This window comes from Trichosurus vulpecula, chromosome 2 (genome assembly GCF_011100635.1).
Source record: "Trichosurus vulpecula isolate mTriVul1 chromosome 2, mTriVul1.pri, whole genome shotgun sequence".
NCBI lineage: Eukaryota > Metazoa > Chordata > Mammalia > Diprotodontia > Phalangeridae > Trichosurus > Trichosurus vulpecula.
Genome location: NC_050574.1, coordinates 395,801,013 through 395,819,550, shown reverse-complemented (window position 1 = coordinate 395,819,550; position 18,538 = coordinate 395,801,013). Strand labels below are relative to the sequence as shown.

The window sequence follows — 18,538 nt, the reverse complement described above, 5'->3', positions numbered from 1 at the left end:
ATTCCTGTTTGAGGGTGAGGTTCTGCCTGTCACAACTCTCTCCACTCCCCTTCTTATCCAAGGAAGCAGGATCAAGCCCAAGACAGTACCATCTTTGTTTTCCAAGACCAACTGCCTTCATAGGAATCAGCCTCAAGTCCCTCACATGGTACGGACTGAAGAGTGATTCTGTATTTTCTCCTCGGTATTTATTTCTGTTGTGTTGGCAGCAGCACAATCAATGCATTTTGGTTAACTAATGTGCCTGAGCATATAAAGCAGTCTTGTGCAGGCACTCAAAACAGCCTTTTTTTTCCAGCTGGGGGTAGGGGAGGGGAAATGGTATTGATGAATTTAACAGCGATATGCAGCTTATTCTAAAGACCTTCAGTGAAAAGCAGAATTGTACCATGAACAGATTTTTGTATATAATAAACTCAAATGGAGATCTGTACTAATATTAATTTCCCTCTAGAAATAAAGCATCATGCACAGAAACATTTGCTTCTTTCATTTTTGTTTTCAGTTAATGAAGGAAACTTCACAGCCTTCTTACTTTATGGTTCAGTCTTGTTCAAAGATACGTGGATTTTTACCTACAACTATAAAATATGAACCTAGTCTCAAACCATAATACTGTCAAACAAAATAAAGCTATGATTTAAGTATGAGAAGTTAGTGTGTCTGGCTAACTTTATACTGCTGAAATTCTGAAAGACTGATTCATAAATCCTTAGTGCTAACCTTTTAAAAAGAGTAATGAAATGATAAAAAATAAATTTTAAGCTTATGTTCAGGTAGGATAGGTAATCTGAGTTAAGTATTATATAGTCAGTCAGTCAACAAGCATTTATTAAGCATTTACATAGGGAGAAAAGAAACATTTTACCCCTTCCCCCTCAAAATAGAGAAAAGCTAGTGATGGGGAATTTTGAAATTCAAAAGAACAAAAGAGAGCAATTAGCAGACTGAAAGATAATGTATATTATGCTGGTATTAGGAAATTTCAATACCTTAAGTTGATTATGGGGCTATAATGTTACATGCAACATAAAATGAAGGGTCAGATTACAGTTGCAAGATTACAAATATGCAAGATGACCAGGTTTAACAAAGACTGAGGGCAGGCAACATTTCAATGCACAGATATAAGACAGAAAGAGAAGAAAATTACTGGTCAAAATAATTTTTCAAGGATTCAATTAAAATTTATTAAACACCTATTCTGTGCAAGGTAGTGTGCTAGGCTTAGGGATACAAAGAGAAACATAAAAATATTCCTACCTTCTAGGAGCTTACCTTCTATTCCTTCACTAACATTCATAATAGAGTTACACGAAAATAAATTTGATAATACGTGTAATCAAGAAAAAGCCTAAAACTGGTTTTTTCACCTACCCCGTATTTTAAAACATTTGATCCTGATCATCTCTCTCTCTTAAATTGCTAAATCAGTAGGCTGAGAAAGTACTGGGTTACTAAACCAGCTATATATAAAATTCCACATCATAACATATTTACAATTAAAACCATTGATTTCAAAGCCATTAGTGTTAAATTCTGTTTGGAGTGTACAGTGGAAAGAAGACTGGATTTGGAGGTGGAATTGTGACTCTCCTAGTATGACTCTGGTTAAGTCACTCCACCAACTGGGATTAATTTTACTTCCCTACTGTAAAAAGAGAGGGCTGGGTTAGATAGCTTCTAAGTTGCACTCAAATTAAGGTAAAAACTCACTGATACCCTAAACGGGTTTTTGTTGCTTTGCAAAATGTTTCAGTGAAGCATATCACTCCCTCTAAATTGCACCTATAAAATAAAGGGTTTAGATTAGACCATCTCTCTGTAAGGTTTCTTCCAGCTCTGATATTCTGATGATTGGTTGCATAGATGACCTGAAACAGAAAACAAATAAAATAAAATAAAACTGAAGTGATATAAGAAATTCAGATATTAACATACTCTTTCACTTTGTGATCTTATTAGCTTCCACGAATTCAACTATTATCTCTTGCAGATTATTCTCAGATCTATATATCTTGCCGCCATGTTTCTCTTCAGCTCTAGTCTACATCACCAACTGCCTACTGAGCATTTGTCCTCAAACCCAGCATGTCTAAAATAGAATTCTTTATCTTTCCCCCAAACTTACTACTCTTTCAATCTTCTCAATTACTATAAAGGGCACCATTCTCCTAGTCAATAAGGTTCACAACCTTGGTGTCATTTTCTACTTTTTCTCCCTCATCAAATAATCAATGCACTGCCAAGTCTTATAATTTCTTTCCCCCTCCTCACATAGCCACCGCACTAGAATTGCCCCTCTTGCCTGGACCATGGCAGCAGCATTGGTCCAGACTCCCATTCTCATTTCTCCCCACTATGCCAAAATGTTTTTCCTAAAGCAAGTCTGACCATGTCACCTCACTCTCAGAAAAACTCCGACAGCTCCCTTTTACCTCTAGGATCAAATACAAACTCCTAGTCGGCATTTACATCTCTAGACATTACTATCTTTCCAGTATCTTACACATCACTCCTTTCCACACATTGTATAGTCCAAACATAATGGTCTATGTTTTTCCTCACACAGAATGCTCCAACACCTGTCTCCAGGTCTTTGCATTGGCTTTTCCCACATCTGAAATGTTCTCTCTGCTTATCTCTACCTCTTCGAATCCCTGGGCTTTCTTTAAGACTCAGCTTACATACCTGCTGTGGAAGGCTTTCCTCTTCCATCTACCCCCTCCTAAGTTATTTTCTATGCATTGATTAATGTTGTCATGGCAAAGACTTCTACTTTTTTTTCTCTTTTTTGGATGTCCAGCACTTAATTAGAAGTATCAACACAAAGTTTGTACTAAGTATTTATTGATTAATTGAAAGGTGAAGTGACTTGTCCACATTTAAAATGTTAAGGAGAAGAGAATAGAGATATTTCAAGCAAGACCTCCTTCCAGGCTGACACTGATACACCGGGATCTGGTCATTCAGCCAGTTCTCAATCCACCTAATTATACTAACATCTAGCCCACATCTCTCCATTTTGTTCCAAAATTGTTATCAGAATCTGTCAAATGCCTTGCTCAAATTTTCCTTTCAGCCCCTATATCAATAAAAGCTTTTGTTGTTGTTATCCATAGCATTCATTGCTAGCCTCTGCTCATCCCAAGCATCAGTATTCTTGACACCAATTCTTACAAGACTACACCATTCTTCGATTTGTCATCGGTTACCTGCCCTTAAGTGCATAAGGAATATGAAGTGTTATGAGAACATATGAGAACAGGGATCACAATCAGGAAAGGCTTTGGTGCAGAGTTGGACTTCAGCAGTATGAGATATGTGGTGAGTTTTAACAGGGAATTCAAAACAAGGAAAAGCACAAGAGGGGCATGGGTTTATGAAAGTCCCGGACATGAGATCAGCAGTGAGCCAACATGCATTTATTAAGGTTTTTCTATATATCAAATACTGTGCTAAGCACTCATTTTTTAAAAAGGGGAAAATATGAAAATATGAATCCTATCCTTGAGAGGTTCATAATCTAAATTACAGAGAAACCTCTGTAAGGTTTCTTCCAGCTCTGATATTCTGATGATTGGTTGCATAGATGACCTGAAACAGCAAACAAATAAATAAAATAAAATAAAACTGAAGTGATATAAGAAATTCAGATATTAAGATACTCTTTCACTTTGTGATCTCATTAGCTTCCACGAATTCAGCACAGTAATCTAAAGCCAGTAATGACGTACATGCAAGATATATAGCAAATGCAAGGTAACCTCAGAAGGAAGAGCTTGAGGGGAGGTAGGAAGGGGTGAGGGGACTAAGAAAGGCTTCTAACAGAAGGTGGGATGTGAACTGAGTCTTGAAGATCAGGGAAGCCAGGAAGCAGAAGAAAGGAGGGAATGCATAGCCAGCTTCAAGGAGAACTGTGTTCAAGCACCAGCAAGCACTAGAGTATGATTTAAGAGGATTGGAAAGATAGAAATAGGCTAGGTTGTGAAGGACTTTAAATACAACCAGAATATGTTTTATTTCATCCTAGAGGCAATAGGAGCTGAGAGGGTATATCGAGCAGGGGGCATGATGTAGTAAGACCAATGCTTTAGGCAAATCACTTTGGCAACTGAGTGGAACATGGTTTGGAGTGAGAAAACCTGAGGCATGGAGAGCAACCAGAAGGCTATTGCAATAGTCCAGGCAGGAGGTGATGAAGGCCTGCACCGAAGCAGTGGCTGTGTTGGTAGAGAAGGAGATGCAGGGAGGATGTTGTGAAGGTAGAAACGATAGGACTTGACAATAAATTGGCCGTCTGAGAGTGAGAGGTCAAAGATTACCCTGAGATTCTGAGCCTAGGAGAATGGTGTGCCACTGATAGCAACAAGTTAAGTTGGGGAAAGGGAAGCGTTTGAAGGGAAAGACGAGCTCTGTTTCTGGACATACTAAGTTTGAAATGACTATGAGATATGCAATTTGAAATATGCAAACGGCAACTGGTGATGTGGAACTGGAGCCCAGGAGAGAGACTAGGACTGCAAATAGAGATATATGAATCATCTGCATACAGATGATAACTGAACCCATGGGAGTCGGTGACATTGTGAAGTATGATTGTAGAGGGAGAAGAGGGCCCAGGGCAGAGCCTTGGAGACACCTATGATTAGTGAGCATGAGATAGAGGAAAACCCACTACATTAAGAAAGAATGGTAGGAGAACCAGGAAAGAGCAATGTCTTGAAAATCTAAAGAGTAGAAAGTATTCATGAGGAAATGACCAACAGGATCAAATGTTACAGACAGGCCAAGATTGAAGGATTAGGACTGAAAAACGGTCATTAGACCTGGCAATTAAGAAATTGTTGGTAACTTTGGAAAGCTGTTTCAGCTGAATAATGAGGATGGAAAGCCAGACTGCAAAGGGCTTTGAATAAAGTGAGAGGAGAGGAAGTGCCCCAACCCAGTGTAGACAGTTTTCTCATTAAGTTTAGCTAAGAAGAGAAAGAGGAATACAGAATGGTAGGTAGCTGGAAGGGATGGCTGGATCAAGAGTGGTGAAGACATAGGCTTGCTTTTAGGCAGCCGGGAAGGAGCCAGTTGATAAAAAAAGATTTTGAAGATTAGAGAAAGGACCTTACAGATTATCTGAACCAGTGTGGTATGATGGAAAGCCTTGAGTCTGAGGGTCTGGATTGAATTTTTCCTTTGGCCCCTTTTAATACCTGTGTGACCATGGACAAATCATTTCATCTCTCTGGGGTCCAGTTTTCTCATCTGTAAGATGAGAGAATTGGATTAGATGATAGTTGAGGTCCCTTTACTTCAAGAAACATTTTCTCTTAATTTCATTTTTTCCAAACAATCTGCCCTCTTTCCTTCCCACACTCTCCCATTCTGTCCTTCCCAAATTGGGAAAGCAAGAAAAACAAGACTCCTGTTACAAACATGTAACAATCAAAATGAATTCCCAAATCACCCACATCCAAAAACACTCCATGTCTCTATCTCTGTGTCCATTGCCAACCATCTTCCTGAAGAGGATTGCGGTAGAAGTTTGGGGGACCCCGGGAAACACTAAAGCAGGGTCGCCTGGAACAAATTCACACACTCGAAGCCATCTTTCAGTCAAGAGACTGTTTACCATAACGCCAACAGGAGCGGGTGAAGTTCCTTTTTGGGGAACTTGCACCCTAATGGGGGTGAATCTAGAACTTATATAGAAAATGGGCATGGGAAAGGAATGCCAGGGATGCTAATTAGGTAATCTAAGGGGTCCAGGTGTCTTTGGGAGCTAAGGATGGGAAAGTGTTGGGAGTATATCAGATATTGAGGGAGTTTTCAGAGGCATGGACCTTGGGTATCTGGCAGGAGGAAGAGTCCTTAGGTAAAGGTTGTTACTTCTTATAGAATACGATAACATGTGTAAAGCACTTTGTGAAACCAAGAAGTAATGTTATGGCAGCATAGTGTAGTGGTAACCACCACATCTTTAAAAATAATATAGCACCTACTTCACAGGATTAATATGAGAATTAAGATAATGTATGTAAAAATTTCATTGTGACCTGTCTCAATCCTCCTGATTTTCTCAATCATCTCTGGTCTGTCTTCAATTATAATTTTTTATAGATATAACCATTGGCTTTAACTGTAAGACAGTACAGATTAGTAGAGAGAATACTGAACTTAGAGACAGGAAGACCTGGGTTCAAAGACTCTTCTACAAGGTCTAGACTTGTGTAAATGGAGGGCATTCCCCTCACATTAACAAACAAACCCTCAAGTCCCTGATGCAGATGACTCCCAAATCTAAAGTTCTAGACACAACTTAAATAGTAGGTGCTTTAACCCCAGGGCCCTCTTAGATCTGGTTTGATGCTGGGATGAAATGAGGCATTCTGCCAGTCATTGAACAAAGGAGGTTTACTTTGTTTAAACACGGAAAGGGTCTACAGCAAGGATACTGTGGCACTTATCATCAAGGTATGGTGACTTAGGTGGTCTGAATCTGAAAAGTCCAACTACATGAACCCTCCTGAGACCAGGAAGATGAGTCAGGGAAGCTATGGCCAATCATGTTGCATGGGGGCAGCAGGGGTGTGCAAGAAAAACAGAGAACTCGGGGATGCTGAGTCAAGAAAATGCTAGTCCTATGATAACTAATCTTCTGACATCAAACCCTCTATCTTGTTGGCAGGACATGTTTACATAGATGTTTCACTGACACCTCAAACTGCACTAAACGCTGGGTATATGAAAGTTAAAAAAAGAAAAAAAAAATTAAATTTTTGAGATGATAAAGTTCATTTAAAATAAAAATCCATGCCAGTGCCTCACTCAGCAGTAGCTCTCAATAAATAACTGGAGTTAATTAATCCACCTGTAAGCACCCATTCCATCCACTTCCTGGATTAATTTAATTTCCTGGGAAGGCGTCTTTATCTCGACCCTTCCCAGTGTGCGCATGCCCAGACCTTCCCTCCCGCCTAGCTCCTCAAGTGGAGAAATCCTTCGGCGGTTTCAGTCCTCAAATAAGTCACGCTCCCTGGCTTAGAACGAGTCTCCAAAACTACAAACATCTAGACCTTCCCTAAAGCCTCTGCACGGAACAACGTAACCGCTGCCCGCTGGCCTCGGCTTTTTATATGGAAAGGAGACGCCGCGTGATGACGTCACGGACGGCGTGGGCGACGTGCCCACGCCGGCAGCGTGAGGCGGCCTGCGGCGGCGACATCCTTCTGGAGCGGGGCTGGGGGCGCCTGTTTTGAAGCTGCCCTGGGCAGGCTTCCTGTTCGCTTCCGCTCTCGTTGGAGCCTCCTCCTCCTCCTCCCTCGCCGGGCCCCGGGGGAAGCCGACCAGCCAATGCGCTCAGCCCCGCGCCCGGCTCCGTTCCCCCGCATCTGTCCCCGAGGTGGTCGGACGCCGCTGCCTTCTCTGGAGGCCCCGGGGCCGCCTGTGCCCTCGTCCGCTCGGACTGCGGTTCCGCCCCGCCCTCCTCCTTTGGGGCCGCCTCCCGGCCCAGTCGTTTGACCTCGTGTTCCCCTCCCCCTCCAACTCGAAATCATCCCCCCCACTCCAATGCCGGCGTTCTGGCGCCGGTGTCCTTAAGGAGTCGAGCAAGGGGTAGGGGCCGTGGCCTTGAACAGCTAATTTAAAGGAGTTAGACAGCCCGGCCTCCGTTCTGGGAACCAGAAAAAGTGGGTGCGGGCGGTGGTGGTGCTGGTGAAGGAGGGAGAAGCGGGGGTACGAGGGGAAAGGAAAGAAAACCAACAATAAGAGCGAGCCAAAGGCAGACAAAATGCCAAGTGGTAAAGTCCTGCAGCCAGTGCTAAAGATGAAAGTGGACGAGTTGTTCCTGTGCTGGTTGAGTGAGACCAACACCCAAGTGATGCTCAAGGACTGCTTGAAAAGAATCAAGAATACTGAGAGGATAGAAATTGGTAGTGGAAATGCTGGGGACAGTGAGCCTTTCCTGACCACTAAAATCGCAAACTCCAAGCAAAACATATTAGATAATCTGATGGCTCCCTTGGTGACTCCTTCTAGTCCTTCTTGTGCTTCCACCGCACTGCCCCTGGGGACTTCAACTAGTTCCAGAAGTGGGCCACATGCTCGGGGGACCCGTAGATCTGCAGGGACCAGAGTAGTAAGTTTTTCTTCTTAAACATTTTTCCTAAATGACAAAATGCAGAGCGTCGTTTCATGTATTTGGTTTGCAGATTTCTTGTGGTGACTCAGAACCCGTGATTTCCATTGGTTGGGAGGTGGTTGGAGTTTAAAAGTCTGACGTCAATAGGAAAAATGGAATTGAAATTTGTTTTCAGACAAGATTCCAAATTTACAGGAGGCAACTTGAAATTCGTAGCCTGATTGTTCTTAATTAGAAGTTTTAATAGGTTTAGAATTGATATATAGAATGTAGCATCTATTTTTTTAAATGAGGTGTTAATTATTTTCATGAGAATAAAATGCGGTGTGTATACAGTTTGGACAAAGAAAGGAGAGATTTTCCTTACCTTGAAGGAAGGTTGAATATAAAATAACAATAATTTTTCTCTAGTGTTTTATTAATTTTATTCTCTATTATTTTGTAAATATCATATGGTCTCTGCTGTTTTGTAATATGTGTAGAAGTAAATGATTTGTCATTTTTGAGTTATGTAAACTGCTCTATTGATTTTGAAATGTTTCCTTTAGATGTCAAAAAAAGTATGATTTAATAAGAAAGCACTTTGTTTCTACAGTATTTTCTGAAGCTGCAAAATTATGTTACATCCTACAATTGAGCATATATGTTTCATTATCATAGTTTTGTGTAAGTAGTGGAATTAAACTTGGGATATAAAGAAGTTCCCTCCTCAGCAGAAATATGCCTGACAACAAAGAAATGGGTAATTTTACCCATCCTTCAAAGAGAAGTTGTTGTCAATCATTGGTTTCAGTTAAAGTCACCATATTTTCATGTAGGCATCCAGTCCAGCTAGCATCCAGCTACACACAAGGTGGAGGAGGGAAGAACACAAAGACAAAAAGAAACTGGAAAATAATAATTTTGAAGGAGGATTAGAAGAAATTTGGAATCATGGAATTTGAGAGTTGGAAGGTTTCTTCTCTCTCAAGTCCAGCCATCTTGTTTTACTAATAAGGAAACAAGCTCCAGAGGGGCAGTTAGCTGCCTGAGAAAACTCAGCTGGGGTGAGGGCCCAGAAGAAGTTTCTTCAGTAGTGGCAGATGTTCTCCAAGTAATAGAATATGCTCCACCATTGAATTCTAATCCTCATGTGTCTCCCCTTACCTCAATGGTGTCAAGAATTTTGAAAACAATTTATTTTAGTTTTTAATTTAAAAGGTAAATGTGCTTTATAGCACTTGAAAGGAAAGCCATATCACAAAATGGTAGTATATCTTAAAGTGGTTGGAAATCACTGTCCTTTACTAATTATAACTTATATTTGCATAATACTTCAAAGTTTGCAAAGCACCTTCTTCCCAATCACCCAATATAATAGCTAGTGAAAATATCCCTATTTTACAGATGAAAACAGAGAATTTAAGTGACTTGCCCAAAGTTACACAATCAAGTGGCAGAGCCAGGGCTCAGACTTAAGTGTTGTGACTTAAAGTCCAGTGTTGTTTTCACTACACAGTTCAGCCTTTGATAGAAATGGTGTTTTAAATTCATCTGACAGTGGTTTGCAGGATGGAAGAAAGAAAATGGACATTAAAAAACTCATTTAGTTCAGATGGAAGATAATTGATGACTAAACTAGTAGCTGCAATGAGGGGGGAAAAAAGTAAGAAAAGTAGAGAAGTTATGGTATGTTAGGGTAAAATCAAAGAACGCTTCTTGAATTTTGAGTCTGGGTAACCAGGGAAATGATGGTGACATTAATGCAAACAGTGGGAACTAATATGGGGGGCGGGGTGGAGAAGAAATAAGAAGACCATGATCTAGAAAGAAGGAACCTCAGAGACCATCTAGGTAAGCCCCACATTTTACAGATTAGGAAACTGAGGCCCAGGGAGGTTGTGTCTTGCCAATGGTTGTATAAGTAGTATGGACTAGGTTTTAAACTGCTTCAGATTCTTTTCAGAAAGAGGTGTAAAAACTTGAACTTCAAGAATATTGTAGTAAGGAATTATTGTCAGCAAACAATGTATTTTGTAAACTCTTTTCAGACAAAGTTCTAGAAAATGCATGAAGATAAGCTTTAAGAAGAGTTTATAGTCTAAGAGTTGGAAGTGGCTTGGAAAATACAAAAGAAGGGAGGATGTTATAGATAAACTCTAATATAGTAAACATCTCCCCCACCCTCACATAAGTCCTTTGGTAAATGGGAAATATAGGTAGTGTGAATAATGAATCCCCTGAAGAGGTTGCGTGGTCAAAATTATAATTATGTAAAATGTGGTAATTCATTCCATCCCAATGGAAATATGCAGTACAAATTCAAATAATACCACCACTGAAGAGGAATTCATAATTAGTACCAATTAGGACCTAGCTGTATTCATACACAAACAGAAGATTTTATGTAAATAGGCAGCCATATTGCAAAGTCTTTTGTCTCAGCTTATTTTCCTTCTCCCATATAGAGCACTTCCATTCCATGCATTTCCTTATGTAATAATATGGAGAAATCCAGTCTGCTGAAAAAATACATCACATTCTTTTCCAAAACAAAATACAAATAACAGATTTCAATTATCTGTATTCAGTTTTCTTCCCATTAACTCAATAGAGAAAGATTATAGTTTCATGTAAGGGTTATTGCTGTATTCCTTAAGTTTTCCTTCTATAAGATCTCAATGCTTTACACTTTTCTTACTTGACCTGTGAATTCATGTGCTTACTAATTGCTTATTGATTGATAGATTCATCGATATAAGTAATTCCCAGTGAGGAACTTCCATGCCTTTCCTGCAACTTATAGGCTTGTGGTAGGGGTTCTTAATCTTGAAGTGTCATTAACTCCTTTGGAAGTCTTGGTGAAGCCTATGGACCGCTTCTCAGAATAATGCTTGTTGCCTACGCTGATAATCGAAAAAAGTGCTAAATTTCAGTTAGAGATTAAGTGAAATAAAAATGCAATTTTTTTTCTATCCAAATTCATGCAGTTTGATACCTACCCATAGTTCTAATCCCAGGTTAAAAACCATTGACTTTGAGAGTTAACCAGACTCAAAAAATTCAAGAAGCGTTCTTTGATTTTACTCTAACTGGTATGTTACCAGATCAGTATGTACCAAATCAGTACTATTGATTACTATTGATTTTTTTTTCTGAACAAATTCTCTACCTTTCTTACCTTTTTTTTCTCACTGCAGCAGCCAGTTGAGTCATTAATTATTCTGCATCTGAACTAAAAGTTTATATAACTTTTCCAGGGTCACAGAGGCAAGACTGAAATCTTGTGCTTTTTGACTGAGGCTTACCCTAGCCACTATGCCCTACTGCCATTTCATTTACTTATAGTACAACATTTCTCAGTTTTGAAAGAAAGATTGTGCAGTGAATGGCACAGGTGTCTACATCTGGCTTATTTGACATGTCAAACATCCTTTCACAGAACTGTCTAAACATTTACTATTAAGTTAAGAAGTTATTATCTCAAAACATCGAATGAACTTTTTAAAACAAGTATGCTAGAGGGAAAGACTGTATTTTAACTGGCATTGTTTCTCTTTACTTCTTCACAGAAGAATTTGATTCTGGCATAAAAAGATTAAGGTTCAGGCAACTGGTACCTTAACCAGCAGTTCCATCTCCTCTCTCATTTTGGCCTTTGTAAAAGAGACTTCTTGTAGGTTCGGTTAGTGGTGTTTTTCAGTTTGTTAAGTCAAATTTGGTTTTTAAACTTAGTCTTTTATAAAAGAAAAACAGCCGTGTGTTAGCAATGTTTGTGTTCTTTTTACATAAATTATTTTTATTGCTTTATTTTTTCCAATTACATGTAAAAACAATTTTTACATTCATTTTTTAAAAAATTGAATTCCATATTTTCTCCTTCCCCTGCCCCCTCCTAGAGATGGTAAGCAATTTGATATTGATTATACATGTGCAATTATGCAAAACATTTCTACATTAGCCATGTGAAAGAAGACACAGACCAACATTCCTCCCCCCATCCCCACCACACACAGTGAAAAATTAATAGACTTTAATCTGCATTCAGACTCCATCAGTTCTTTATCTGGAGCATTTTTCATCATAAGTCCATTGGAATTGTCTTAAAACACTTTGCTGAGAATAGAGAATTTATTCACAGTTGATCATCCTTATAATATTGCTGCTACTTTGTAGAATGTTTTCACTTCACTTTGGATCAGTTCATGTAAATCTTTCCAGGTTTTTATGAAATCATCCTGCTTGTCATTTCTTAGGGCACAATAGTATTCCATCACAATTACATGCTACGTTTTCAGCCATTCCCCAACTGATGAACATCCTCTCAATTTCCAGTTCTTTGCCCCCACAAAAAGACCTGCTATAAATATTGTTGTACAAATAGGTCTTTTCCCCTATTTTTTATCTTTTTGGGATACAGACCTAGTAGTAGTATTGCTGAATCAAAGGGTATGCACAGTTTTATAGCCCTTTAGACTTAGGTCCAAATTACTTTGCGGAGTAATTGGATTAATTCACAGCTCCACCAATAGTACATTAGTGTCCCAATTTTCCCACATCTTCCTTCACATTATTTTTTAAATTAATTCCCTTGATATTCTTGACCTTTTGTTCTTCCAGATGAACTTTATTATTTTTTCTAACCCTATCAAGTAATTTTTTGGTAGTTTGATGTGGCGTTGAATAAGTTAATTTGGGTAGAATTGCCATTTTTATTATATTGGCTTGGCCTACCCATGAGCAATTGATATTTTTCTAGTTGTTTAGATCTGACTTTGTATTAAAAGTGTTTTATAATTAGGTTCATATAGTTGGTGTGTTTATCTTAGCAGGTGTAGTAGCAGTTTAGATTTGAAGATCTTTCCCACCCATTGATAGGCCATGTGACCTGCTTACTTCACAGGAAGCCTAAGTCACATGTGGTGAGAGAAACTTCCTGACAGGAAAAGGAAGTTATGTCGCAGGAAATGGAGAGAGAGAGCGAGAGAGAGAGCGCGAGTGCACACATGAGAGGTTATGGCTGCTAATGGCTGCCATCCTGATAGGTAGAACTGAACAGGCTGACTTAGCTGTACTATGAGTTTGTATTTGGGAAGACCCCAGAAGGGGGTTGGAGAGGTTTTAGGATGGCGAGGCTCCAGGTTGTGATAGCATGCATTGACTACTCTGATAGATTGGATAAATGGCTTCTGGGATATGGTTCTCTGGTGTCTGAATAAATGTTATACTTCTTCTCCCTTCTATATGGAGAGTCTCATATACTTTGCGATACAGAATTACATAGGCTATGTGATAATTATCATCTACATTGTTATTATTGCCTTACTGAGTAGACTCCCAAGTATTTTATATTGCCTACAGTTATTTTAAATGAAATTTCTCTTTCTCTTGCTGCTGGGCTTTGTTGGTGATATACATAAGTGCTGATGATTTATGTGGGTTTATTTTATATCTTGGAACTTTGCTAAAGTTGTTAATTAATTCAAGTAGTTTTTTAGTTGATTCTCTACATATACCGTCATATCATCTACAAAGACGATGGTTTGTTTCCTTGTTACCTATGTTAATTCCTTCAATTTCTTTTTCTTCTTTTATTAGTGTAGCTAACATTTCTAGTACAATATTGAATGATAGTGATGATAATGGGCATCCCTGCTTCACCCCTGATCTTATTGGAAAGGCTTCTATCTTAGCCCCATTACAGATGATGAATTGCTGATGATTTTAGATAGATGCTACTTATCATTTTATGGGAAACTCCATTTATTCCTATACTCTCTAGTGTTTTTAATAGGAATGGATATTGTATTTTATCAAAATCTTTATCTTCCTCTACTGCAATAATCATATGACTTCTGTTACTTTTATTATTGGTATGGTTGATTATGGTGATAGTTTTACTATTCCTGATATATATCCCACCTGGTCACAGTATATGATCCTTGTGATATATTGCTGTAATGTCCTTGTTAGTATTTTATTTCAAATTTTTCCAACAATATTCATTAGCGAAATTGGTCTATAGTTTTCTTTCTCTGTTTTTGCTTTTCCTGGTTTAGGTATCAGCACCATGTTTTATCATAAAAATACTTGGTAGGACTTTTTCTTCGCCTATTTTTCCAAATAATTGATATTGTATTGGGATTAATTTTTCTTTAAATGTTTGGTAGAATTCACTTGTGAATTCATTTGCTCCTGGGGATTTTTTCTTAGGAAGTCACTGATGACTTGTTCAAATTCTTTTTCTAAGATGAGGTTATTCTTCCGGGGGCGGAGCCAATATGGCAGCTGAAAAGCAGGGACTTGCATGAGCTCCCCGCCAGGTCCCTCCAACAAACTATAAAAAATGGCTCTGAAAAAATTCTAGAACTTCAGAACCCACAAAATAACAGAGGGAAGCAGGGATCTAGCCCAGGACAGCCTGGATGGTCTCTGGATGAGGTCCATCGCACACGGAGCAGAGGGAAGTGGAGCTCAGCATGGGCAGCGGCAGGACCAACCAGATCAGCAGTAGGCTGGAACAGGCCCTAGCACCCTGAATCAGTGAGCTGTGGCAGTTACCAGACTTCTTAACCCACAAACACCAAAGACAACAGAGAAGGTTAGTGGGAAAAGCTGCGGGGGACAGAGTTCATGGTTCGGCCACTGCCCCAGGGGCAGCGGGGGAGGTGCAGCTACAGAACTACAGCTGCAGTTACTTCCAGCCCCAGGCCCACGTGGTGGGAAGAATTAAGTGGCGGATCACAGCAGGAGTGCAGAGCCTGCTGAAGATTTGCATCAGGTCCCGGTTGGTGGTTCTTGAGGAAGGAGGAGTGCTGGTGTGGCAGAGCTGGCTGTATAGAAATAGCTCTGAAATCAACAGCGCATCCCCTCAAGCTTGGAACAAAGTACTCTTTGCCCTACAAGCAGTCATACCCTGATGAAAAACTCAAGGGTCAAGTAAGTTGGCTGGGAACATGGCCAGGCAGCAAAAACGCACTCAGATTCAGTCTCAGACTTTCGAATCTTTCTTTGATGACAAAGAAGACCAAAACATACAGCCTAAGGAAGTCAACAAAGTCAAAGAGCCTACACCAAAAGCCTCCAAGAAAAACACGAACTGGTCTCAGGCCATGGAAGAACCCAAAAAGGATTTGGAAAAGCAAGTTAGAGAAGTAGAGGAAAAATTGGGAAGAGAAATGAGAATGATATGAGAAAACCATGAAAAGCAAGTCAATGACTTGCTAAAGGAGACCCCAAAAAATACTGAAAAAAATATTGAAGAAAACAACACTTTAAAAAATAGACTAAATCAAATGGCAAAAGAGCTCCAAAAAGCCAATGAGGAGAAGAATGCCTTGAAAGGCAGAATTAGCCAAATGGAAAAGGAGGTCCAAAAGACCACTGAGGAAAATACTACCTTAAAAATGAGTTTGGAACAAGTGGAAGCTAGCGACTTGATGAGAAATCAAGATATTATAAAATAGAACCAAAGGAATGAAAAAGTGGAAGACAATGTGAAATATCTCATTGGAAAAACCACTGACCTAGAAAATAGATCCAGGAGAGATAATTTAAAAATTATTGGACTACCTGAAAGCCATGATCAAAAAAAAAGCCTAGATATCATCTTTCCAGAAATTATCAAGGAGAAGTGCCCTGATATTCTAGAGCCAGAGGGTAAAATAGAAATTGAAAGAATCCACCAATCACCTCCTGAAAAAGATCCCAAAAAGAAAACTCCTAGGAACATTGTCACCAAATTCCAGAGCTCCCAGGTCAAGAAGAAAATACTGCAAGCAGCCAGAAAGAAACAATTTGAATACTGTAGAAAAACAATCAGGATAACACAGGATCTGGCAGCTTCCACATTAAGGGATTGAAGGGCTTGGAATACGATATTCCTGAGGTCAATGGAGCTAGGATTAAAACCAAGAATCACCTATCCAGCAAAACTGAGTATCATGCTCCAAGGCAAAATATGGATTTTCAATAAAATAGAGGACTTTCAAGCTTTCTCAGTGAAAAGACCAGAACTGAATAGAAAATTTGACCTTCAAACACAAGAATCAAGAGAAGCATGAAAAGTAAACAAGAAAGAGAAATCATAAAGGACTTACTAAAGTTGAACCGTTTTGTTTACATTCCTACATGGAAAGATGATCTGTATGATTCATGAGACTTCAGTATCATAGTAGCTGAAAGGAATATGCATACACACACACACACACACACACACACACACACACACACACATATGAGTATACATACATATGTGTGTGTCTATGTATGTATATATGTAGGTGTGTGTGTATATATATATGTGTGTATGTATGTATATATATACACACACACACACAGAGCACAGGGTGAGTTGAATATGAAGGGATGATATCTGAAAAAATAAAATCAAATTAAGGGATAAGAGAGGAATATATTCAGAGAGGGAGAAAGGGAGAGATAGAATGGGGTAAATTATCTCGTATAAAAGTGGTTCTCTAGGAAGGGAAGAGGGGTAGGTGAGGGGGAATGAGTGAATCTTGCTCTCATCAGATTTGACCTGAGGAGGGAATACCATACACAATTGGGTATCTTACCCCACAGGAAAGAAGGAGGAAGAAGATTAAAAAGGGGGGACGATAGAAGGGAGGGCAGATGGGGGGAGGAGGTAATCAAAAACAAACGCTTTCGAAAAGGGACAGGGTCAAGGGAGAAAATTCAGTAAAGGGGGATAGGTTAGGAAGGAGCAAAACATAGTAAATCTTTCACAACATGAGTATAGTGGAAGGGTTTTACATAATGATACCCATGTGGCCTATGTTGAATTGCTTGCCTTCTTAGGGAGGGTGGGTGGGGAGGGAAGTAGGGAGAGAATTTGGAACTCAAAGTTTTAAAAACAGACGTTCAAAAACAACAGCAAAGAAAAAAGTTTTTGCATGTAACTAGGAAATAAGATACACAGGAAATGGGGCATAGAAATTTATCTTGCCCTACAAGAGAAGAAGGGAAAGGGGGATGGGAGGGGAGTGGGGTGACAGATGGGAGGGCTGACTGGGAAGTGGTGCAAGCCGAATATACACCATCTTGGAGTGGGCAGGAGGGTAGAAATGGAGAGAAAATTTGTAATTCAAACTCTTGTGAAAATCAGTGCTGAAAACTAAATATGTTAAATAAATTAAATAAAAATGTTTTTAAAAGATGAGGCTATTTAAGTGTTCTATTTTTTCTTCTGCTAGTCTGGGCAATTTATATTTTTGAAAATATTCATCCATTTTGCTTAGACTGTCAGATTTATTAGCATACAATTGGGCAAAAGAGCTCCTGGTAATTGCTTTAACTTCCCCTTCATTAGTGTTGAGTACACCCTTTTCATTTTTGATACTGATAATTTGCTTGCTTTCTTTTTTTAATCAAATTAATCAGTGGTTTATCTTTTTTTCATAAAACTAGCTTCTTGTTTTATTTATTAGTTCAATAGCTTTCTGACCTTTCATTTTATTAATTTCTCCTTTGATTTACAGGATTTCCACTATGGTCTTTAATTGGAGAGTTTTAATTTGTTGGTTTTTTAGTTGCATGCCCAGGTCATTGATCTCTTCTTTTTCTATTTTATTGATATAATCACTTAGAGATATAAATTTTCCCCTAAGTACTGTTTTGACTGCATTTCATGAATTTTGGTGTATTGTCTCATTGGTATTCTCTTTAGTGAAATTACTGATTATTTCTGTGATTTGTTCTTTGACCCACTCATTCTTTGGGATTAGATTATTTAGTTTCCAATTAATTTTTAATCTATCTTTCCATGGCCCTTCGTTGAATGTAATTTTTATTGTATTATGATCTAAAAAGTATACATTTAATATTTCTGCCTTTCTTCATTTGGTTGTGAGGTTTATATGCCCAAATACATGGTCAGTTTTTGTACCACTGAGAAAAATATATATTACTTTCTGTTTCCATTTACTTTTCTCCAGAAGTCTGTCATATCTAACTGTTCACAATCTTAGTGAAATGGGTAATTATTTACAAAAATATAAATTGCCCAGATTAACAGAAGAGGAAATAAAATACTTAAATATTCCCATTTCAGAAAAAGAAATTGAACAAGCCATCAATGAACTCCTTAAGAAAAAAATCTCCAGGGCCAGATGGATTTACAAGTAAATTCTACTGAACATTTAAAGAACAATTAATTCTGGTACTATATAAACTATTTGGGAAAATAGGTGAAGAAGGAGTCCTACCGAATTCTTTTTATGATACAGATGTAGTGCTGATACCTAAATCAGGAAGAGCCAAAACAGAGAAAGAAAATTATAGACCAATTTCCCTAATGAATAGATGCAAAAATTTTAAGTAAAATATTAGCAAAGAGATGACAGAAACTTATCTCGAGGATAATATACTATGACCAGGTAGGACTTATACCAAGAATGCAGGGCT

The 18,538-nt window shown here is 38.7% G+C and overlaps 1 protein-coding gene across 2 annotated transcripts in view; it reads left to right on the top strand.

Moving 5' to 3' along the window:
* Window positions 1-7,159: 7,159 nt before the first annotated feature.
* Window positions 7,160-18,538, top strand: part of PPP2R3B (protein phosphatase 2 regulatory subunit B''beta) — a 127,527-nt gene continuing 116,148 nt past the window's right edge. Inside the window, exon 1 of one of the 2 annotated variants that reach the window (XM_036745429.1) lies at window positions 7,160-8,131. In XM_036745429.1, the coding sequence (XP_036601324.1) occupies window positions 7,784-8,131 (348 nt within the window). In that variant the 5' untranslated portion in view covers window positions 7,160-7,783. The remainder of the gene's footprint in view (window positions 8,132-18,538) is intronic. The other variant, XM_036745427.1, reaches the window with a different exon arrangement.